We start from the raw sequence: 20013 nt of genomic DNA on the forward strand, positions 1-20013 counted from the left end.
AGCCAAGACACAAGGTGAAAGGAATTATCAATGGCCATTAACACAATCGTTACACATTAAAGAGTAGCAATTCTGTTTCGATAGCTTAACGTGTTGCTAAGTATTAGTGGCTCACTGTGCATTATAATGCTTGACTGCAGCCTGAATGGTAAAGAAACGAAAAATGAAAGCAACATGACGTAATTTGGTATAAAATCCCTAATGCCATACTGTTTCAATAAATAACAGCTCAAACTGTGACATACATCAATTACAACTCAAAACAGCATAGCAGTTAAGGAACACTCATCACTGTGCACCTGTTCTGCATACAGCATGATCACCATATTGCTGTACACCTTGAACATCACTACAGGATTTAACAGTACAGAATGCAATTTCCACAATGGTTCTACTGTAGGTACTGAGGAAATGCTGGAGGCACTTGGGGCACCTCACTACAAAATAATTCTGTAATAAAAATTTTGATCGTACTTGCGATTAATACTTTTAGAGACGCAACACTACTGGGTGGCCACGGTGGTGCAGCGGTTAGCATTGTCGCCTCATAGCAAGAGGTTCTCTGGTTCGATTTTCAGCTGGGGTGCCTTCTGTGTGGAGTCTGCATGTCCTCTCTGTGGTCGCGTGGGTTTCCTCCAGGTGCTCCGGTTTCCTCCCACATCCCAAAGGCATGCAGTAGGTGGATTGGACACTCTAAATTGGCCCTAGGTGTGAGTGTGTGCGTGTGCCTTCTGTGGAAGGTTGGGCGCCAGGCTGGCCACTCTACACCATAAAACTTCACTGCCAATCATGAGCAGACAGATGATCCGTTGTGGCGATCCCTAAACGAGAAAAGCCGGAAGAAGAAGAAGCAGAGACGCAACACTACTGAACAAATTGCAGTAACGTGTTAATAAATATCAAAATGGAAAACAGTATAGTAGCTTGTTAAAAATTATGCAAGACTCAGTATGCTAGCAACAATACTTAACAAAGCACAGGAATTTAAGTTTCCCAAATTTATAGCACTAAGAAAATATAGTTTCAACCTCAAAATACTACTTATCTGCAATACATTCAACCGCTGAAGAAATGCCTACATATACCAAACATAGCAGTAAAACATGTCCTTACCACACCTACAGCCACAACTGCACACAGATTTATGCTAAGCTAGCTAAACTGGCATTACTAGGCAAAAATGCACATGTGAAAGCATGCAACCTTTGTAGCAAGTACAGTGTGTGACATTCGGCCATATTGAAATCATCTAAATTGAGACACACTGCCTTATTAACAAGAACACTAGTCTTGGCTCCACAATATTATGTGATCTTGTCTGCCTGCACTCAGCAGGTGGCTTATTTTTTTTATTCTGTTTTTTAAATACTCTTGTCTCTGCTGCCTATCAACTTTCAGCCCCTTCAATGCCACTTGTCCCATTTACTCCCCATCACTAGGGCACATGTCAGCTGGGACAGGCTGTCACTTAAAACAATGAAGTGGGGTGCTTCAGTGTTTTACTGGAGGAGTAATTCTGGATGCAATTAATGCATTAGGGTTATAAAATAGTGTTGAATCACCTACTGTATTCATCCCTTTATAAGACAAATATGACTGCAAGTTCTTCATGTTTAAGTCTACACTTCAGTGTACATTAATTTCAGCTTTATATATGCTTGCAGTATAAGTAACAAAGAATGCCTTTATGTCGTTAAAAATATAATCTTTAATTTGAAATGTAAAGCTAACATATCTGAACACAATATTCATTAATGACATACATATGTATTTCATAAAGATGACAAAACTGTAACATTAAATAGGAAATTAATACCTGTGGTCCTAGGGGAACCATCCCTCGTGGCGGAGTCATTCGTTGCATTGGTCCTCCCATGTTTGGATGTCCTACAAGAAAAAACAGTAAAAAAAAATAAAGCTAATAAGCAAGTACCCTGCCTGGATAAGCACTGTCTATTATGAATGTACCTACACAACAGCTAATGACCTCCTGGCCCATGGGATATATAAACAAAATGGGACTACTTTGCTTTATCAAAGTTTCCCAACTTTTTAATTTTTGTCCCTGATTAACTGAGCCCTCTTACTTTCAGGATACCTATCGTAGATCTTGTTGGTTTTGTCCAGATACAGAAGTTTGCAATCGGTATTTGCAGCCGTGTTTCAGAAAACAATTTCATAATGGAGGAGTCACATTCAATGAGATGGAGAATGACTTGTGAACAGTTTGGGCACAACAGAATTAAGCATGTACAATATAAGCATAGATTTATAACTGTCGATAATGGATAAACTGGAATCAAATTTTCACAATACTCATATCATATGGGGCCCCACCATATGGTGTGGTAGTGTAATGGTCATAGTGTGGCAGTACAGCACAAATGATTATGGCTATGAGCTGATAATGAGCTTTGTCCTTTAGTGCTACTTTTGATTGCTTCATTCTCAACCAGAAAGTGAGATGAGCCTGAAAACAAGCAAATATAAAAGTTCACCAGTTAATGAATAAAAACAACATACAAATACATACATAAATAAATTATAATCTTCCATCCTATGGTTACTCTACTCTTAGATCAACATCACCTACCAAATGGTATTCCTAAGCTACAGATGTAAATGCTTGTATTGTATATGCATTCCTTAACAATGGTGAACTGACACAATTAACATTGCACCTCAGTGATATAAAATAAGAGAACATTATGAACAGCTTCTGTTCTCCACACCCCTTTTATTATATATTTTATTTATTTATTTTACATTTGTTGACCGGGAGTGTCCGAATGAGCAAAAGCCCTTTGTCAGCGCATTCCTGGGGAGAAAAGCTCCAAGATGTACATATAGGACAATTACAATAGCAATTAGACATGTATTTATTTATGCTTGTTTACAGGGCTAGTGGACTGGTACAGGACCCCCTACAGCCACCTCCCAGGTCAACTGGAAAACATACACACAACAGTTGTACAGTAGAGTACATGTAGTTATTCACATAGCAATCAGACAAAATACATATGGCATCTACTTCTATGAAGTAAAGGCTACTGGCACTTGGTACTCTGGCTGACCGAGATGGCTGACTATTGCAAATTAGGTGCAGTCAATGAATCCTCCAAGACACAAATATCCTCCAAGAAGGCTTGACATTGACAAATAACATGTCAGAGTAGTGGTCTAAAATGTAATGCAAAAACTACATAACAGTTTCTTTTAGAAAGGCAGCCATCCCCCACAAATTACCAAAATTACCACATTCATAACACAAAACTGGGAATAGACCCAGTGGTCAGGAATTTGGGAGTGCAAGTAGACAGTGACTTAGCCTTTCATAATCATGTAGCTACTGTAGGTAGGTCATGTTTCATGCTGTTTAGAAGGCACCCTGGGATATTATCTCGGCCCACTGATGCAGTGTTCTTGGCCTTAAAGAGAGCATTAAGGACCTGTTCCCAAGTGAGAGCAGGGGGAATTATATTTGATGGTATTTCCTGAGGGCAGGTTGAGAGGGAGAGAGGCGTAAAGGTAGAGATGAATTTGGCGGCCAGTACATTTGCTATATCTTCTAACTCAGTATAAGTGGCTCCATTTACAATTAACTCTGCACACAATTGTGTATTGCCTTTGAGGTTGCGGACATAGCTAAAGAATGCCTTGTGGTTGTCTTTGGCCTGGGAGGCCAAATAAACCTCAAATCTGGCTTTGGTAGACTTTATTTGTTCTCTGAGTTGTTTGTTTAGTTTGATAAGAGTCATTCTGTCCTGCTGGTTGCTGCACCTCCTAATTTTTGCCATGATTTTCTTCCTTCTGTTATACAGTCTATTGAGTTTTGTAATTCCACCAGTGTGACTTGTTTTTTTTGGAGTTAGTTCTGTACTTCTTCCTGGTGGGTACAGCTGCCACTATGCAGCTATTAACAGACTTGTATAGGGTTTATGTGAAAAGTTCTGCATAGGCAGCAGTGTTTTCAGGGTTTATGGAGGCTTCAAATTTTGCCAGGTTATCAGTTAATGGCAGAAGTTATCCTTAGAGTAGTTCCTGAATATTCCACGGTAGCTGGCGGTCCAGGTTTTACTTTTAATTCAAAGAAGACCATTTTGTGGTCTGACCTTACCAGAGAAGGCATTATAGAAGGGGGTGTGCAGCACTCTCCCATTTTAGTAAGGACCAGATCCAGTATGGTTGCAGCCCTGGCTGGTGTATTGACCAGGTCTAGGGAGTATGTATTTACAAAATCCCAGAATCTCTGTGCCTGTAAGTTTGGTGTTGAATAGAATTCCCAGTTAATAGCTGGGTAATTAAAGTCGCCCATGAATATGGTATTGGGTTGAATGGTGAGTGTCCCAATAACTTTCAATACATGGTATGGGTTTCCTGAGTCACTGAGGGGGACCTATTGCTTGCAAGGAAGTGGTACTGGATTTTGCCTATGGTAAATTAAACATGGAGTAGCTCAAGTGCATTGTCCTGTATGACCAGCCTTGAGGTATATTTATTTTTAATGTAAATTGAGACATCTCCACCTTAGTCCCTGCCTGTGTAGTAGCTGGTCTAAATGTGGGGAAGGCATTATAACCTTGCACTGTCAGTGTGCTCTCTGTGGCTTTAAACCACGTTTCATTGACTGTACAGACATCAGCATTCTCTAGGGTGAAGAGACCTTCTAGGGAATGGAGTTTTTATGTTTAGACTCCTAGCATTGAGCTTTAGATTTTTCTTGGTTTTGATTTGCTATGTTGGAAGTACTTTCAGTTGGGCATTGCCTAAAAAAGGTATTAAGTTTTAGCTAATATCTGAAAGCCTAGACTGGAGAGATGCAGACCATCCCTGGCAAAGCAGCGTGGCCTATTGACCATCTCCTTCCACGTTGACAAATACTGCAACCCCTTAGAATGACACCAGAAACTTAGCCACTCATTAAAGTCATTCATCTGTTGTTTGTATTGTGGCATCATCCTTGGAGAAGGTAAAAAATGCTGCTCACTGCTAGGCTCATACCAGCCTGAGACACATATTCTGAGAGCTCCATGATGTCTCTTTTCATATAGTCTAGGGAGGTACCCCTCAGGACATTTACACCCACATAGGCTATGACTCAGTCATACTGGTACTTGTGGTCCAATGACCTGAGTGCATGCGTAATGCGGCAGATCCTAGCCCCTGATAAGCCAACTAATCATGACTTTCTCCTTATTCAGCCTGGTGAGAGGGATATCAGTGTGTCTCAAGATGGAGTCTTCAATGACCAGAATGTTGGAGTGTGTGGTGGCTTGCCTTATGTGCTTAGAAGTAGAGGCTCCACGAGATGTGACTATATGTTGATAAGGGTGTTGTTTTGAAAGAGTGCATTTGGGGCTTCTGGGGGTATTTGTTATGTACTGTATACTTCATTTAGGAGGTCTTTGGGGTTTAGGAAGGTTACATTTAAGAGCCTCAGCATATCTGGGTCTGTATGTCTGCTTTGAATTGTGTGTGATGGGTGCAGCATGTGTACTACTGACAACCTTACTGACATTAGGAGTACTTTTATGTGACAGCATTCTTTCCAGTGACATTATGTAAATACATCTCTCACATACCATTACAGTTTGCTTGAGAATTAACTGGTTGTCAGTAAACATGAGGCTAATTTCTACATTGCCTCAGGATGCCCATACCCACCAAACCGGTAATGGAGATAGTGGGAAAGTTAATATCCATGGCAACAGACTTTTTTATTGATTAGACAGTTGGAGTGAGAATATAAACCAATGTCAGGAGTATCCAGTTTGCAACTCTGGGGACAGTGCTTGTCACTGCAAGCTAGCTGTCCTGTGTACAACTAGGTATTTTTCAAGTTTTAATCATGCTTTTACAGGAAAAATGTCACTCAAGGTATCTTTGTCTATACAGAGCACTGCCAAACACTAAAGGGGAAACTAATAAGTAGACCCTGAAAATTTAAGGATGAAGTATTTAGACAGACAGTCTGAAGTTAGAAACAACTCAAGTAGTACTTGCTGAAAACAAAGAATTAGCTTGTCAAGAATGATGAAAATGGGGGAGTCACGTGAATGGCTACTGTCTGGCTACTACTAGTGTTGGTCTCACCGCAGCTTCACTCTGTTGGGATACAATGCTCCTTTGCTTCTTCTCTTACCGGAAGCAAAAAATTAGCACAAATCCCAAGACGAGAAGCAGGTCACAGTCTCTTTGGTGATCCACAGTCTTGTCCCAGATGATGCAAGGGTCTGTAGGCTTGTTGTAAACTTTTCTTGGTAGAAGCATTGAATAGCAATCAGATCAAATGAATAGCAATCAGACCAATCAGAAATGTCAAGCACAGACACTCACTGCCCAAACAGAAACAGACAGGAATCAATGCACTCTGTTCTTTATCTCATCAGGGGCAGAATATAAGCACAAATTCCAAGCTATCACCTATGAAGCAGTTATTAGGCTTTCAGCAGTCAGCAGTCTCCAGGAAATAATGTCCCTGTGCTCCATCTCTCAACAGGAGAAAACAGAAGCACTAATCCCAAGATGACTACTGAGAGGCAGAATGTGGGGTCTGCAATAATTTATCATCTTGCAATAGATGTTGCAGATTTTAAAGACAGGGTGTTAACCATCCTAAGTACTGCAGTGTGTATTAAGTAGTTAGATATGAAAGGGTGGTAACAAACTTTACCTAGTGGACAGCCACTAATTTTAAAAGAGAAAGATTGAAAGGGGGTGGGCACTTTGTATTCTGGTTTTATGGAATGCAGTGGGATGGCCAATAAATTTGCATAGCTGAAGGGAAGTGATTTGACAAATGATAATTTTGTGCTTACTCACAACAACCAATGAAAGGGGAGAGGGAAGGAGATACATTATCAAATTAATGTAAAGGGCAGGCAACTAGAAAGACAGGAACACACTACCACCAGGGTGACAAATATTTCTGTGTGACTCACAAGAGACACAGTTGGGGTCTCTTTGTTGGTTTTAATACATAATTAATAGCAGAATACAAGTAAAACTCAGTGTACAGAAATCAAGTTACAACATACAAATTAGAAGAAGGCAGTAAAGTAATTCAAAATACAAGAAAGCAAAAGCAAACTAATCTTTTCCTCACAGCAAGTAGCATGTGTGAGCTTTTCCAGTAAAGCCCTGGTTGGTCTTCCTGTTGGACTCCATTTTTTTTAAAATATATAATATTCTGTTACTCCTTCTATACAGCTTTCCATCTTCCACGTACACAGCACAGGACCTTAATTTGGGCAATTTAGTAACAACTTCAGCTTCCAGCTGCACATATTCCCATGACTTTTAATGCTTATATATTTTTTTCCTCTCTTGCTGACATGAAGGAATGAGAATTTAGTGTCATCTGATTTCTTCCCAGCATTTCATTTACTTTGTATTGATTTTGCTGTCACCATTAATGCAGCTAACGTAAGAAATGTGGTTTACACCCTTCCACCCATTAATGACTGAACTACAGAAAGACAGAATCCTTACAAGTGTATACCTGTATTCCAAACTTTAAGATGAGAGTTCTTAGCTTTTTGTTCTTAGTCTTCCTTATGAGATTCCTCACCATTTGGACAATTTCCTTTACTGTCCTATTTGACTGTGAAATTGTACAGACTGAGTTATATGTCTGAATTCTAAAACTCACAAATCTTCTGAGTTCCTGTACTGTGGACTTCAGTCAGGTATGATAACAGCAAGTATCCCCTGTGGCAAGAACACAGGACATTAATGCACTAATTACACTTCCACGTGTTATGTGGATATAATTCTATGTTTACTCTGCCCATTTCAGGTTATCTGCTTCTTTGCCTATTATCTGTCCTTTCTTCAACTGCTGCAGCACTCTTCATTTCATCTATTAGGTCACTCATTTTAAATTGTCTTTTTATTTTAGGGTACAAGAAATAATAATGTATATATCTATATCTGTCTAGATCTATCTATGTAACTATATCTCTCTCTCTATATACATATATATATATATATATATATATATATATATCTATCTCTCTCTCTCTCTATATATATATATATATATATATATATATCTATATATATATATATATATATATATATATATTATATATATATATATATATAATCTCTGTGTGTATTTGACTCCATGGATGCCCTGATACTGAATACACTATATTTTTTGTCTATTTGGATAATTCTGAAGTACTAATTCTGTGAGGGTTAACATTTCTGGATAAAGTACAGTTGTGTACACTTACCATAAATGTAGATGTTTGAGTGTATTCACTGTTGTAGTCATTACACTTGGGTTATCTGCTTGCAGGTAGCCCTCAGTCGGCCTGATTATCAAAGTCTTGGGTCCTGCGTCAGTTGATGTCTCATCTTCCATGACGTCAGGTAGTCAGGGGTATAAAGCATGCAGCCGACGCCATTACATCAGTTTTTCTTGCCTCAGATGTCAGGTGCCCCCACAATGGGAAGCAATTATATACAAGGTTACACCTTTGACAAAAAGCAAATACACCAGAAAGCTTTAAGTATAGAAAACAAAAGGAGAGGTATAGTCAACAGAAGTCAGGGGGCTGGAGGGAGGGTAACCAGGACTGCAACAGTGAACACACTCGAACATCTACATTTATGGAAAGTGTACACAACTGTACTATGTTCTTCATGTTTCACTGTTGCAGTCATTACATTTGAGTAGATTCCCAAAGCTAAGGAAGGGAGGAGGCAATTAGAGAGCATTAGGACCAGCTATTAGGCCCTGCAAGACTGCAGTGGCAAAACCAGCTCTGGATTTAGAAAAAATTGGCAAGTGGTAATGCTTGGTGAAGGTATGTACAGAACTCCAGGTAGCAGCTTCTAGGATGTCCCTGGTAGGGACACCTCTGAGAAAGGCTGTAGAGGTAGATGCAGCCCTGGTGGAATGTGGTCTCATCCCCCTGTGGGGGTAGGTTTTCCATGGTGCTTATAGCAGAAATGAATGTGATGGCCTATCCACTTAGAAATGGTTTGCTTTGAAATGGCCTTACCCTCTGCCCCTGCAGCGAATGCAACTAGCAGCTGTTCAGATTTCCTGAGAGGCTTAGTCCTGTCCAAGTAAAATCTAAGTTGTCTGTGCACATCCAAGGAGTGCAGTATTTGTTCCCCTTTCTTCTGTGGATTAGAAAAGAAGGTTGGCAAATGAATGAACTGATTAAGGGCCTCACTGGATACCACCTTGGGCATAAAGGAAGGATTGGTCCTGAGAGACACCCTATCCACATGAAATATGATGAAAGGCGCCACTGCCATGAGGGCCTGTAATTCAGACACCCTTCTTGCTGAAGTGATGGCTAGAAGGAAGGCTGTTTTCCAAGAAAGGAATTTCAACTCTGCATTTGCAACTGACTCAAAGGGAGGCAGAGTGAGCTTTTCCAATACAAAGTTAAGGTCCCAGGCTGGAGTAGGGGCTCTCCTGAGTGGTCTTAAGTTTTTGGCCCCTCTGAGGAATTGCTTCAGCAGTGGATGAGAGAAGAGGGGTGACTCTGTATTATAATGTGCTAAAATGGCCGAGGCATGAATTTTAATGGAAGAAAAGGAAAGGCCGTTGTGAAGCATCTCAGTTAAGTATTGAAGAATGTGTGGTAAATTGGGCACTGAGTTAGGCTCCAGGAACAGAATATTTTCCATTTTTTAGCATAGGATTTTCTAGTACTAGGTCTCCTTGCCTCCAGAATGACATCCATCACTTGGTTACTGAGGGATGGTAACAGAGAGCTCAGGTAATTAGCCAGGCTGCAAGGTTCAGGGTTTGAAGCTGGGGGTGCGGAATCTGGCCCTCCTGCTGGGACAGCAGGGCAGGGGTCTGAGGCAGGTGCCATGGTTCCAGCAGTGACACACTGCGCAAGAGGGGGTACCAGTGTTGGCGTGGCCAGTCTGGTGCAATGAGTATTGTCCTTGATTTGTCCTGTTTGATCTTTAGTAGAACTTTGGAGAGGAGAGGCAGAGGGGGAAAGGCATAAACTGATAGGTTTTTAAAAGTACATGACAGGGCATCCACTTTCCAAGCTTGTCTGTGGGGAGTTCTTGTGCAGAATTTGTCCAACTGGTAGATCTGAGGGGAGGCAAACATGTCTATCTCTGGGCTCCCCCATTTACTTCTCAAAATGTTGAATATCTTTGGTTCCAGTTTCCACTCGTGTGGGTCCATGAGATTTCTGCTTAGGTCGTCTGCCAGTGTATTTAGCTTGCCTGGCAGGAATTGAGATTGTAGCTGCACTTGGTAGCTCAAGGCTGTGTTCCACAGAGCCATGGCTAGTCTGCAGAGAGGGTACGAGTGGGTTCCTCCCTGCTTGTTTATGTACCACATAACAGTGGTGTTGTCCGTCTTTACCAATAATTGTCCTGGAAGAATGTGGTCCTTGAAGGCTGTCAGAGCATTCTGTACAGCTAACATTTCTTTTTGATTGATATGCAGATGCATTTGACTCAGGTTCTATTTGCCCTGAATGCACTGGCCTGCCAAGTGAGCCCCCCATGCATAGTCTGATGCGTCTGTTGTTAGGGTTTGGGCAGCAGGGGGGTAGTATAAATGGCAGTCCTCTGCCCACCAAAGGAACTCTGTCTTTAGACAAGGGATGATAGGAATCATTGATTTTAGGTCCTGAAAATGTTGACACCATAGGCTTTTTAGATAACACTGTAGTTTCCTCATATGTAGTTTTGCATATGGAATTAGTAGAATGCAAGAGGCCATGAACCCTAGGGCTTGCAGTATTTTCCTTGCAGATAGCTGGGTCTTTGTGGCCAGTAGTTTGAAGTAGGCTGTCAAACTTGTTTCTCTGGCGTGAGGTAGGCCATCTGGGAATTTGTATTCAAGCTTGCTCCCAGGAATACAACTTGTTGGCAGGGTACTAGATGTAATTTCTTTTCGTTTATGGTGTACCCCAGAGAAGTTAGCAATTTCTTTACAAATGCCAGATGATTTAATAGTACGTCCTGGCTTTCTGCATGAATTAGACAATCATCCAGGTATGGGTATATTTGAATATTTCTTTGCCTGCAGAATGCAATGACTGGAGCTAGGCACTTTGTGAATACCCTGGGCGCAGCAGATAAGCCAAAGGGCAGTGCAGAGAACTGATAGTGCATGTAGCCTGCTCTGAAGCATAGGCATCTTCTGCAAGATTCCCTTATTGGGATGTGCAGGTAGGCTTCCTTTAAATCCAGTGTTGCCAACCAGGCATTTTTGCCTAGCATGGGAAGCAGCTGATGAAGTTAGCATTTAGAATTTTGGGATTACCAAAAAGGTGTTTAGGATAGACAGGTCCAGGATAGGCCGCCAGGAATTGTCCTTTCTGGGTACCAGGAAAAGTCTTGAGTAACAGCCTTGCCCCCATTCCTCTTCTGGAACAGGTTGAATAGCCCAGATACATAGAAGAGAGAGAATCTGCTTTTGAGCCTCTGCCCACTGATTTGGGGGTAAGTCTGGCCAACTGTTTGGGGTTGGTAAGGAGTAGAAGTGGAATCTGTATCCTTGGGAAACTATATTTAAAACCCATTTGTCTTGGGTAATCCAGTTTTTTGCATGCAGGGCAATCTTTCCCCCGAAAGGAACAGTCAGTTGAGCAGGGCTTGGAAGGTTTAAAGTTAAGTCATTGTGACAGTTTACCATAGGGGAGTGTCTTACTGCTTCCAGATTTGGAAGTGGGAGCCCCCCACTGCTTAGATCTGTGAGCACCTTGAGACTGAAGCCTGGGTAGTCTGCTGGTCCTGGGTTTGGACTGAGAAGGCCTGGAAGAGACAGGAAAGGACCAGTTCTTAGAAGGTCAGTGCCTACTAAATCTGGGAGGCTGTACTTTCAGGAAATCTTTATCAGTTTGCATAGATTTAGTTTTTTCCTCCATCTTTTTAAGTACTTCTTCTGCTTTGTTGCCAAACAGGCAGTCTTGGTTTAAGGGAGCATCCAGTAATTTAGCTTTAACATGATCTGGCAAAGTTTGCTCCTTAAGCCAAGCATGCCTTTTAAGTATAGACCCAGTGACAGCAGCCCTGCAAGATGCCTCTAATGAATCAAAACCACATTGCAAAGTATGTTTACCAACTTGTTCAGCAGAATGCATTAAATCCTGTAATTCTTTATTTTCAACACAGTCAGGAATCAACATCATTTTCTGTTTAAGCAATCCAATAATATATTGCTGATACTTTAACATATGAAACTGGCAGTTTAAGGCCCTAATGGCCAAAGTAGCAGAAGAGTATGCCTTCTCACCCCATCTATCCAGGACCCTGGAATCTCTATCAGAGGGGGTAGGGTTTTTGGCAGTAGTAGCCTTAATGCCTTTGGGTCCCTGTGAAATTGTCTCAGAATCCACAGTAGGATTCTTAAAGAGGAACTTGTGAGAGTCAGGTACTCTGTAATACCGGTTAGGTTTTCTGGGAGCTGGAGGTAAAGTGTCGGGGGCCAGGCTAGATTCCAAGAAGGCATCATCTACAATGTCCAGTACAGGAGGGACAGCTAAAGGCCTGTGTTGAGGTAGGAGTAAGAATTCCCTAAGACTCTTTTTGGAGTCAGAGTAATCCTGGCTTTCCCAGCGGAAATGCTCCCTAAGAGTATGCAAAGTTTCACCAAAAGAGAAATCCTCTGGAGGGGAAGCAGAGGGAATGGAGTCTTCTGCATCAGAATCCTCATAGATACATAAAGGCAACTCTTGGTCATCAGAAAAAAACAGAAATTTCAGAATCCTGATCAGAAGAATCAGAAGGAAAATCAGTTCTCGATCTCTTAGAGGGAGAAGGGTGGCTTCCCCTGATTAGAATAATAAGGTCTTCAGCCATTCTTATTTGTTTTTTAGGCATAGGGGCCTGACCAAGCGGTCTGGGTGTCGGTTTTCTAGCCGTGGATCGAGATTTAGGCCTTAAAGAAGAAGAAGAAGGTGTCAGTTTAATATGCAAGTCAGTAGGCCTGAATACACCCTCAGAAGCCAGTGCCTGCACAGCGGCTCTGGACCTGTCCAAGGTAGAGACATCCGCAGGTTCCACAGTCGAAGAAGCATCTCGTGGCATACCGGATTCCGAATGGGTCTCAGGAGAGGTCTGCAAATCTGAAGTAGCATGTATCAGGGGCTGCGAAAGCGCCTCACTGAGTACCGGCGAACTGGCGACTAGCTTAACGGATGCGTTGCCGGCAGCTTTGGACCTATGCGGCCTGTCTCTGTCTTTATCTTTGCATTTTTTTGTAATGTTGGTAGTCGGGTGGCTGAGTGCATTTGGATGGAAAGGGTAGCTTGCCTAACCAATCACTGCAAAAATAACATTCATGTCTTCCAGTATGATGGCACTTCTAAATATTTCTTGTCTCAGTACTATACTGGGATAATTCCTAGTATGGAAGATGAATAGGCAGAGTTCCATCTAGGAAGGGTTGATAACTGGCTGGCCAAGGGGACAAAAATAAAAACTAAAAAATAAATTGCTTTTCTATCTTTTGTTGTGCAACTGTAAATGCTCCTACTTATGGTTATGGGACTATTCTCTTGTAGAATCACAACCCTCACACCATTCGTACTAGAATCTGTTTTGCAGGACAACTGACTTATTTATGTCATAGTATTTTAACGTTAATGCATTTGTATTCAGTTTTCTGAGCACTTCAGAACTTTGTCCTGTACATAGCTAAATACCTAGGCTACATCTTGTTCTAACAGCTTTCTGAGATACAAAGTTATCTCAGGCACATTAAATACAAGCTATGCAGGATAACGCATTACTCACAGAAATCTTTTAACACCTGCTTTCCTTCCAGCTTTGGCATTTGCACAACTATCTTTTTTTATGTACTGGGTTTCAGTCCCTTTGATGTCAGACTATGATACACAAATTTCACACCTTTCAACTCTATTTTACATGTATTCATATTTAACGAAGTTGTGCCAACTTAATGTATTTAACAGTTATATCAGACTCATAGCATACTATTCTTGTGTCTTTACCCATAAGACTACATCAGTTGCACTTATAATACCTCTAAGCCTTCAATCACCTATACAACTGCTCTTTGGAATACCTCTATACTCAAGATGGTATACTAATTGGAAGTCTAATGACTCTGCCTGTCTAATGATGTACTAAATGTACACAATTTGGAATTTTCATCATCTAGATTTATTTGCCAGAATCCTTGGTTTGAATCCAGCACTGAAAAGAACTTGGCGTTTATTTAGACCATTTATTCAACTGGAAGGTATGGGTAATGCACTCCTTTAATAAGTTTAGTCAGACTTTGCAGGAAAATAGCAATGTGAATCTTGTCTTGCTTTACAACAATAGCCATACTGCTCACCCATTAGAATGGCTCAGGTTGCTTCTTAATGATACTTATGCTTTCCTTTCACTTTACATTCTTCTCAATTCTACTCCTGAGAGCTACACATACTTATCTTGGAGCCTGTATCACTGGTATGGCATTGGTATTTTTTTGCACATGATTATATCTTACAGACTTCATCAACCTGCACAAAAATAAGCATAACTCTATGGCGCAATGGACAGAACATTGGACTTCTAATTCAAAGTATCATTTCTAATACACTGTACAGTAACATAAGATATTTCTGTGTCTGGCTGTGTATATCTGTCCTCTTTGCTTTCACACTGTGAATTTGTTTTACCATTCCTAGTTTCTCATAACCCAAATACTAGGTAAATATATTTCATTGAGAGCTATGATATGAATCAGGCCCTTGTATACTTATTTTTATATGTACATATTAGTCAGTAGCCTTTGCTCCAACAGCTTCACTTGGTGCTCTGAACATATTAATGTGCAAGCAGCTCTTATTCTACGTCATTTAGCCCAGTGTTTAAAATGTATTTTCAGACATGGTATACTCTGCACCTCTCTCTACTTACTTTCAGCTTTCTGCTTACCAAATAATCAGTATTTCTTGCCAACAATCTGACTACCACTCTTGTTTCACTATTTCTGATGAGTTTTCAGACTTCCTTCTGTTAATCCTTTTCATACTAATAGGGCCAACATATAACCCGTTTTCTTGTTTGTTAAACATGAAAGTTAATTTAAATACATTTGTCCTTCCTTTTGTACATCTCTGAAGAGTGGTTCTTTCTGCTATAGAACACTTCTTTTTCTTATGCTTACAGCAATACGTAGTACACAAAGGCTTGAACTTTAAGTGCACTTTACTTTCTGAGAACCTCGTGACTTTCTCATGACCACAACTGTTAAAATGTATTTTCCTTTTTTATAACTTGTATTTATCTTGTACATGTCAACTTTCTCAGTAACTCCCTTAACTATGCACTAGTAAAGTCACTCACTATAAACATCTTCAGCTTTTGATAACATCAGGGGTACTTCTCTTAATAATTTTCTTCTTGTTTGATAATTTCTTTTTTTAAGACATCTTTAACTGAATGAATTAACACTTAAGACAGAGACAAACATATATTTATATAACAGAAAACAAACCATAGTGACATGTTCACAGTTACGAACATTATACATCACATACATTCGTTTATACAATTGCCATCACTTCAACATTACATAAATTGATCAATTTTTGCCATCCGTTAAACCTGACTCCTCCTCCAAAACATTAATCTGCACGAATTGTTACCACAGTTTCCATTCTTTTTTATATAATTTGCTCCTACCCTTTTCTAAAGATCCAACTTGCAGTTCTTTTATCTCTGTTGCAATAGTCATTACTCCAAATACAGTTGGTTTAGATTTTGATTTCCATTTTCTAGTAACTGGTTTGTTAGGTAATTTCTTATACCAAAAAGTATTCTATCTCATTACTTAATTATGCCATATATCAGATTTTATAGTCTTAGTAACATAAGCCCATGCATTCTCTCTCTGACATTCAGCCCTTGAAAAAGGAAAATGAATAAATTGCATATTTCTTCCTAGGCGCATACTAATTGAATCTTTATTATCATTTAAGACATAAGCAAACATGGATCTATGTTTAGCGAATGAATGGAACGTTCATCGAATGGCCGCTCTTTGCACATAGACCATCGAAATGTCCCTTCAGCGAAAGGCCAAATGATCATACATAATTTCATGGTACTATCACAGTTGGCCAACATGAAGGGACCAGAACGTAGTACGTAGTTATCAGTAACGAAGGGATAAGGAAATCTGCCCTCTCCCCAATGTAATATGATCTCGGTCAAGGTTCCTTTTGAAGAGGGCCAAAGAGGCACTCTGCTTGACATGTATGGGCAGTCTATTCCAGAGTCTGGGGAGTCTCTGGGTCAGGAACCTATCCCTCCAGCATGTTTTGTTTATTGTGATGACAAGGTTTAGATCCCTGCAGCGTGTGGCTCTGAGGGATTGGGATTTCTTTAAGTGTAGCATGTCCAACAGCTCTGGATTTGACATGGCCTTGTATGTTAAGCAGAGATCGCCTCTGAGTAGACGATATGCAACAGAGTATAGCTGGAGTTTTTAAGGTGGTCAGCGTAGGGCATCTGCTTTAGGCCTGTGATTCTTTTAGTGAGGGATCTCTGCGGCCTTTCCAGTTATTGCAGATGTCTTGAGAGGTACATACCAAACGAGGCATTGTATTCTATAATGGGTCTAATGAGGGATGAGTACAGTGGGACAATGACCTCCTTTTTTCTCAATGAAAAGCCCTTAGTGATGAGGTGTGTCACATAGAAGGATTTCCTGACTGTTGTGGCGATGTGGTTATCGAAGGTGAGACCACTGTCCACCTGTGTCCCTAAGTCTCTTACCACACTTTCGGTGTTTAGTGTACTGCCACCTATGTGGTAATTCACGGGTACATATTTTTTCCCAAAGGGGATAACTATACATTTCTTGGCATTGAGTTTGAGCCCATGGCTCTGGCACCACGCATCTGTTTCTGTAAGGCCCTTTTGTAGAGTATCTGCATCATTTGGGGATTCAATAATGGCTCCCAGTTTGCAGTCATCTGTGAACTTTGTTAGCCAGAGTCCCTTAGTGTTGGCCTATACTTCAGAGAAGTAGATGTCAAACAAGAGCAGTCCTAGGACTGAACCCTGAGGTACTCCACTTGTCTGGAGCTGGATTTGGAGTTGGCTACTTTTACAGTGTGGGTTCTGTCAGTAAGCCAGTTGGCAACTCATTGGGTGATGTAGGGATTAATGCCCAACTTAGTAAGTTTATCTATGATTCCAGAGTGGGGGAATGGTGTCAAAGGCTTGGCAAGTTCTAGATAGGCTGTGTGGACCACCTTACCCTTGTCCATGGCTCTGGAGACTGATTCGAAGAAATCAATCAGGTTCAGGAGACATGATCGGCCCTCCACGAACCCAAACTGGGTGGGGTCCAGTGTTTGAAGGTTGCCAATGTCTTTGTTTATAAGTTCCATGATAATACGCTCCATGGCCTTGCAGATCAGGCTCATCAGACTACTGGGACGGTAGTTTCCGGGATCCAAGGTGGATCTCCCTTTGTGGAGTGGGAAAATTGTAGCTCTGCACCACTCAGTGGGCACGAAACCTGATGTGAGGCTATGATTAAACATGACAATTAGGTGAGGTCCCAGTTCATATTGTAGTTCATGTAGTACACAGTCCGGGATGACATCTGGTCCCATGGATGCTGTATTCTTAGCTTTGCAGAGTGCATTTCTTACCTGTGTGGCAGTTATTACTGGAATTTGGCAATCTTCCGGTATTGAGGTGGGCCGTTTAGGGGGTGAGAGGGGGGTGAAGTTGGCACTGAATCGATCTGCCAGGATATTGGCAATATCCTTGGGATCAATATATTTAATGCCATTCTGTTGTAGCTCAGAGCAGATCTGGGCATTGCCATTTAGATTATTGACATAGTTATTGAATGCCTTGTGAATGTCTTTGGAATCTTTGGCAATTTTATTTTCATAACTAGCTTTGGAGGATTTTATGAGGGTTCTCAGTTTTTTACTGAGACTGGTAAGGGAGTTTTTGGCATCCTGGGATTTTCCTCTTTTCTGCAACAGTTTCTTCCTTTTGTTGTAAAGTTTGTTTATGGCAGGGGACCACCAGATTGGCTTCCTTTTTTTGAAGGAGAGCATCTTGGTTCTATCTGGGATGGCACGATTCATGCATGAGTGGATGTGCTCATACTGTGCCTTAGTGTAGGATTCAGCAGTCAAACTTTCAGTTCCTGTCTGCATGGCTGTCATGAAGTTTGTCACTTCTGACTTGAGTAGCATGAAGTTGGCTTTAGAGAATTTTTTTATGGAGGTTTCCTTACTGGGGGGTATGATCATTTAGTATTCCCTGAAGGGAAGTTTTGATGGTCTATGTGCAATGAACGGTCGTTCAATGAACGTTCTGTTCGATTGCTAAAATAGTCCTGGCAAACACACATTAACACAAAAGAAAACAAATCATATTAGAATTTTTTTCCTTTTGCATATATTATGTACCATATATCTTTCTCTTCTTTGTAACTATCAGTCCAGCATTACAAACAACCTCACTCCTCCTGCTGAACATTATTCTCTATGTACTAGTCCCACAATTTTCATTTATTTCTTTGTAATTTGCTCATTCCATATTCAAAAGATTTCTCTTCTAGGTCTTCTATTTTATAACATTCGGTACTTCAAACGCTGTTGCTTTAAGCTTTGATTTCCATTGTCTAGAAATTGCTTTTTGGCAGCCAACATAATTAAACTTAATAAGGCCTTACTGTGGCTAGATGACTTAGATCATGTGTCCCAGCACAAAAGAATCATTTCTTAAGTTACAGCCATTTGCTCTCAATATTTCTGACAAAGTACTCTGTAGGGAATTTTTATAATTTGCCAGCTCATTACACTCAAAAAAAACTATGTTCCCAGTTATCTATTTCTTCCCCTTCATACCTCCAACATTTGCTATTTACCTGAGAAAAATTCCCTGAAGTTTGTTTGGGGTATACAAATACCTATGCAAACACTTTCAAGCAAAGACCCTAAATCTTCTGGACTTTCTTACATACTTGGGAGCCGTGGATATGCCCTTCTATTGTTCCCTTATAAATTGGTTTTCCAGTCTCTCTTTCCAATCCTTTTTTATCCTCCTCACATTGATTCTTTTAGTTATTCATACAATATTTTATATGCTCTACTAATTATCCCTTTTTAACAGCAGCTTCTCTTCAAGATTTAACTAAAAACACTACCAGAACAGGTCTTCCACTCATAGCCGGCCTTAGGCATAGGCCAACTAGGCGTCCGCCTAGGGTGCCGCGGTAGCAGGGGGTGCTTTTCCGGTTTTTATTTGGTGTAGGTAGACCAGGATGGGGCACCAGATGGTGTGGTAGGGGGTGCCATGGAGCCCTTTTGCCTAGGGCACCACTTGACTTAAGGCCGCTCCTGCTTCCACTTAAGACTTCCCTATCTCTTTCTCTTTGCTTATACTCTCGTGTCAATCCTTGGTAGGAAACGCAGTCTCTAGTGTGCAGTCCAACTTGTATTCTTGGCCTCATCTCCATCTATTACCCTTCCTTCTCCAGTTATTTGCTCACAATAGTTTGGCTCCTTTACCAGTTTTCTACAGGAAATCCCAGCCCCCTCTTGCCTATTTTCTGTACCCCTACTTGCAATCATCCCTATTGGTTAAATCTCCTTTCTCCATTCTCACGTTGCCTTAGTTCTTAGAATACTTTCTGCTATTTTATGAATATAATATTCTGAATGGTTATTATTCCCCTTAAGGATCTGCATCCAATATTCGATTGTCTATTTCTAGAACCCCCCCCCCCCATTTATCATCATCCCTTTCCATTACGAATTATGACCTTTTGCTTGTGTTGTGTATATGAGCCTTAACAGTGTACAGTAGTTGTAAAATATCACTTCATATCAGGTAATCATAAACCAGCTTGTTCTATTGGAAGAATCAGCTTATCCCATTTAACATTTGCCCTCTACCCTTCCAGATAAATTCCTTCAAGTCTTTATTAGTGCCCACAATGTCTCTGCTTGATAAAAATATGGCTGGCCTATATATATATAAAACTAAATGGGCTCTAAAAACATTTTCACTGTT

General features: G+C 40.7%; 1 protein-coding gene across 4 annotated transcripts in view; it reads right to left on the reverse strand.

Annotated features, from left to right (window-relative positions):
- The window catches only part of SSBP2 (single stranded DNA binding protein 2), a 1934337-nt gene that overhangs the window by 384195 nt on the left and 1530129 nt on the right, over window positions 1-20013 (reverse strand). For all 4 annotated transcript variants that reach the window (XM_044064241.1, XM_044064242.1, XM_044064244.1 and 1 more), the window contains exon 8: window positions 1817-1887. In XM_044064241.1, coding sequence (XP_043920176.1) covers window positions 1817-1887 — 71 coding nt within the window. The remainder of the gene's footprint in view (window positions 1-1816; window positions 1888-20013) is intronic.

The sequence above is a fragment of the Protopterus annectens genome, chromosome 2.part2 (assembly GCF_019279795.1).
Source record: "Protopterus annectens isolate FY-2018-M chromosome 2.part2, PAN1.0, whole genome shotgun sequence".
NCBI classification, from domain to species: Eukaryota; Metazoa; Chordata; order Ceratodontiformes; family Protopteridae; genus Protopterus; species Protopterus annectens.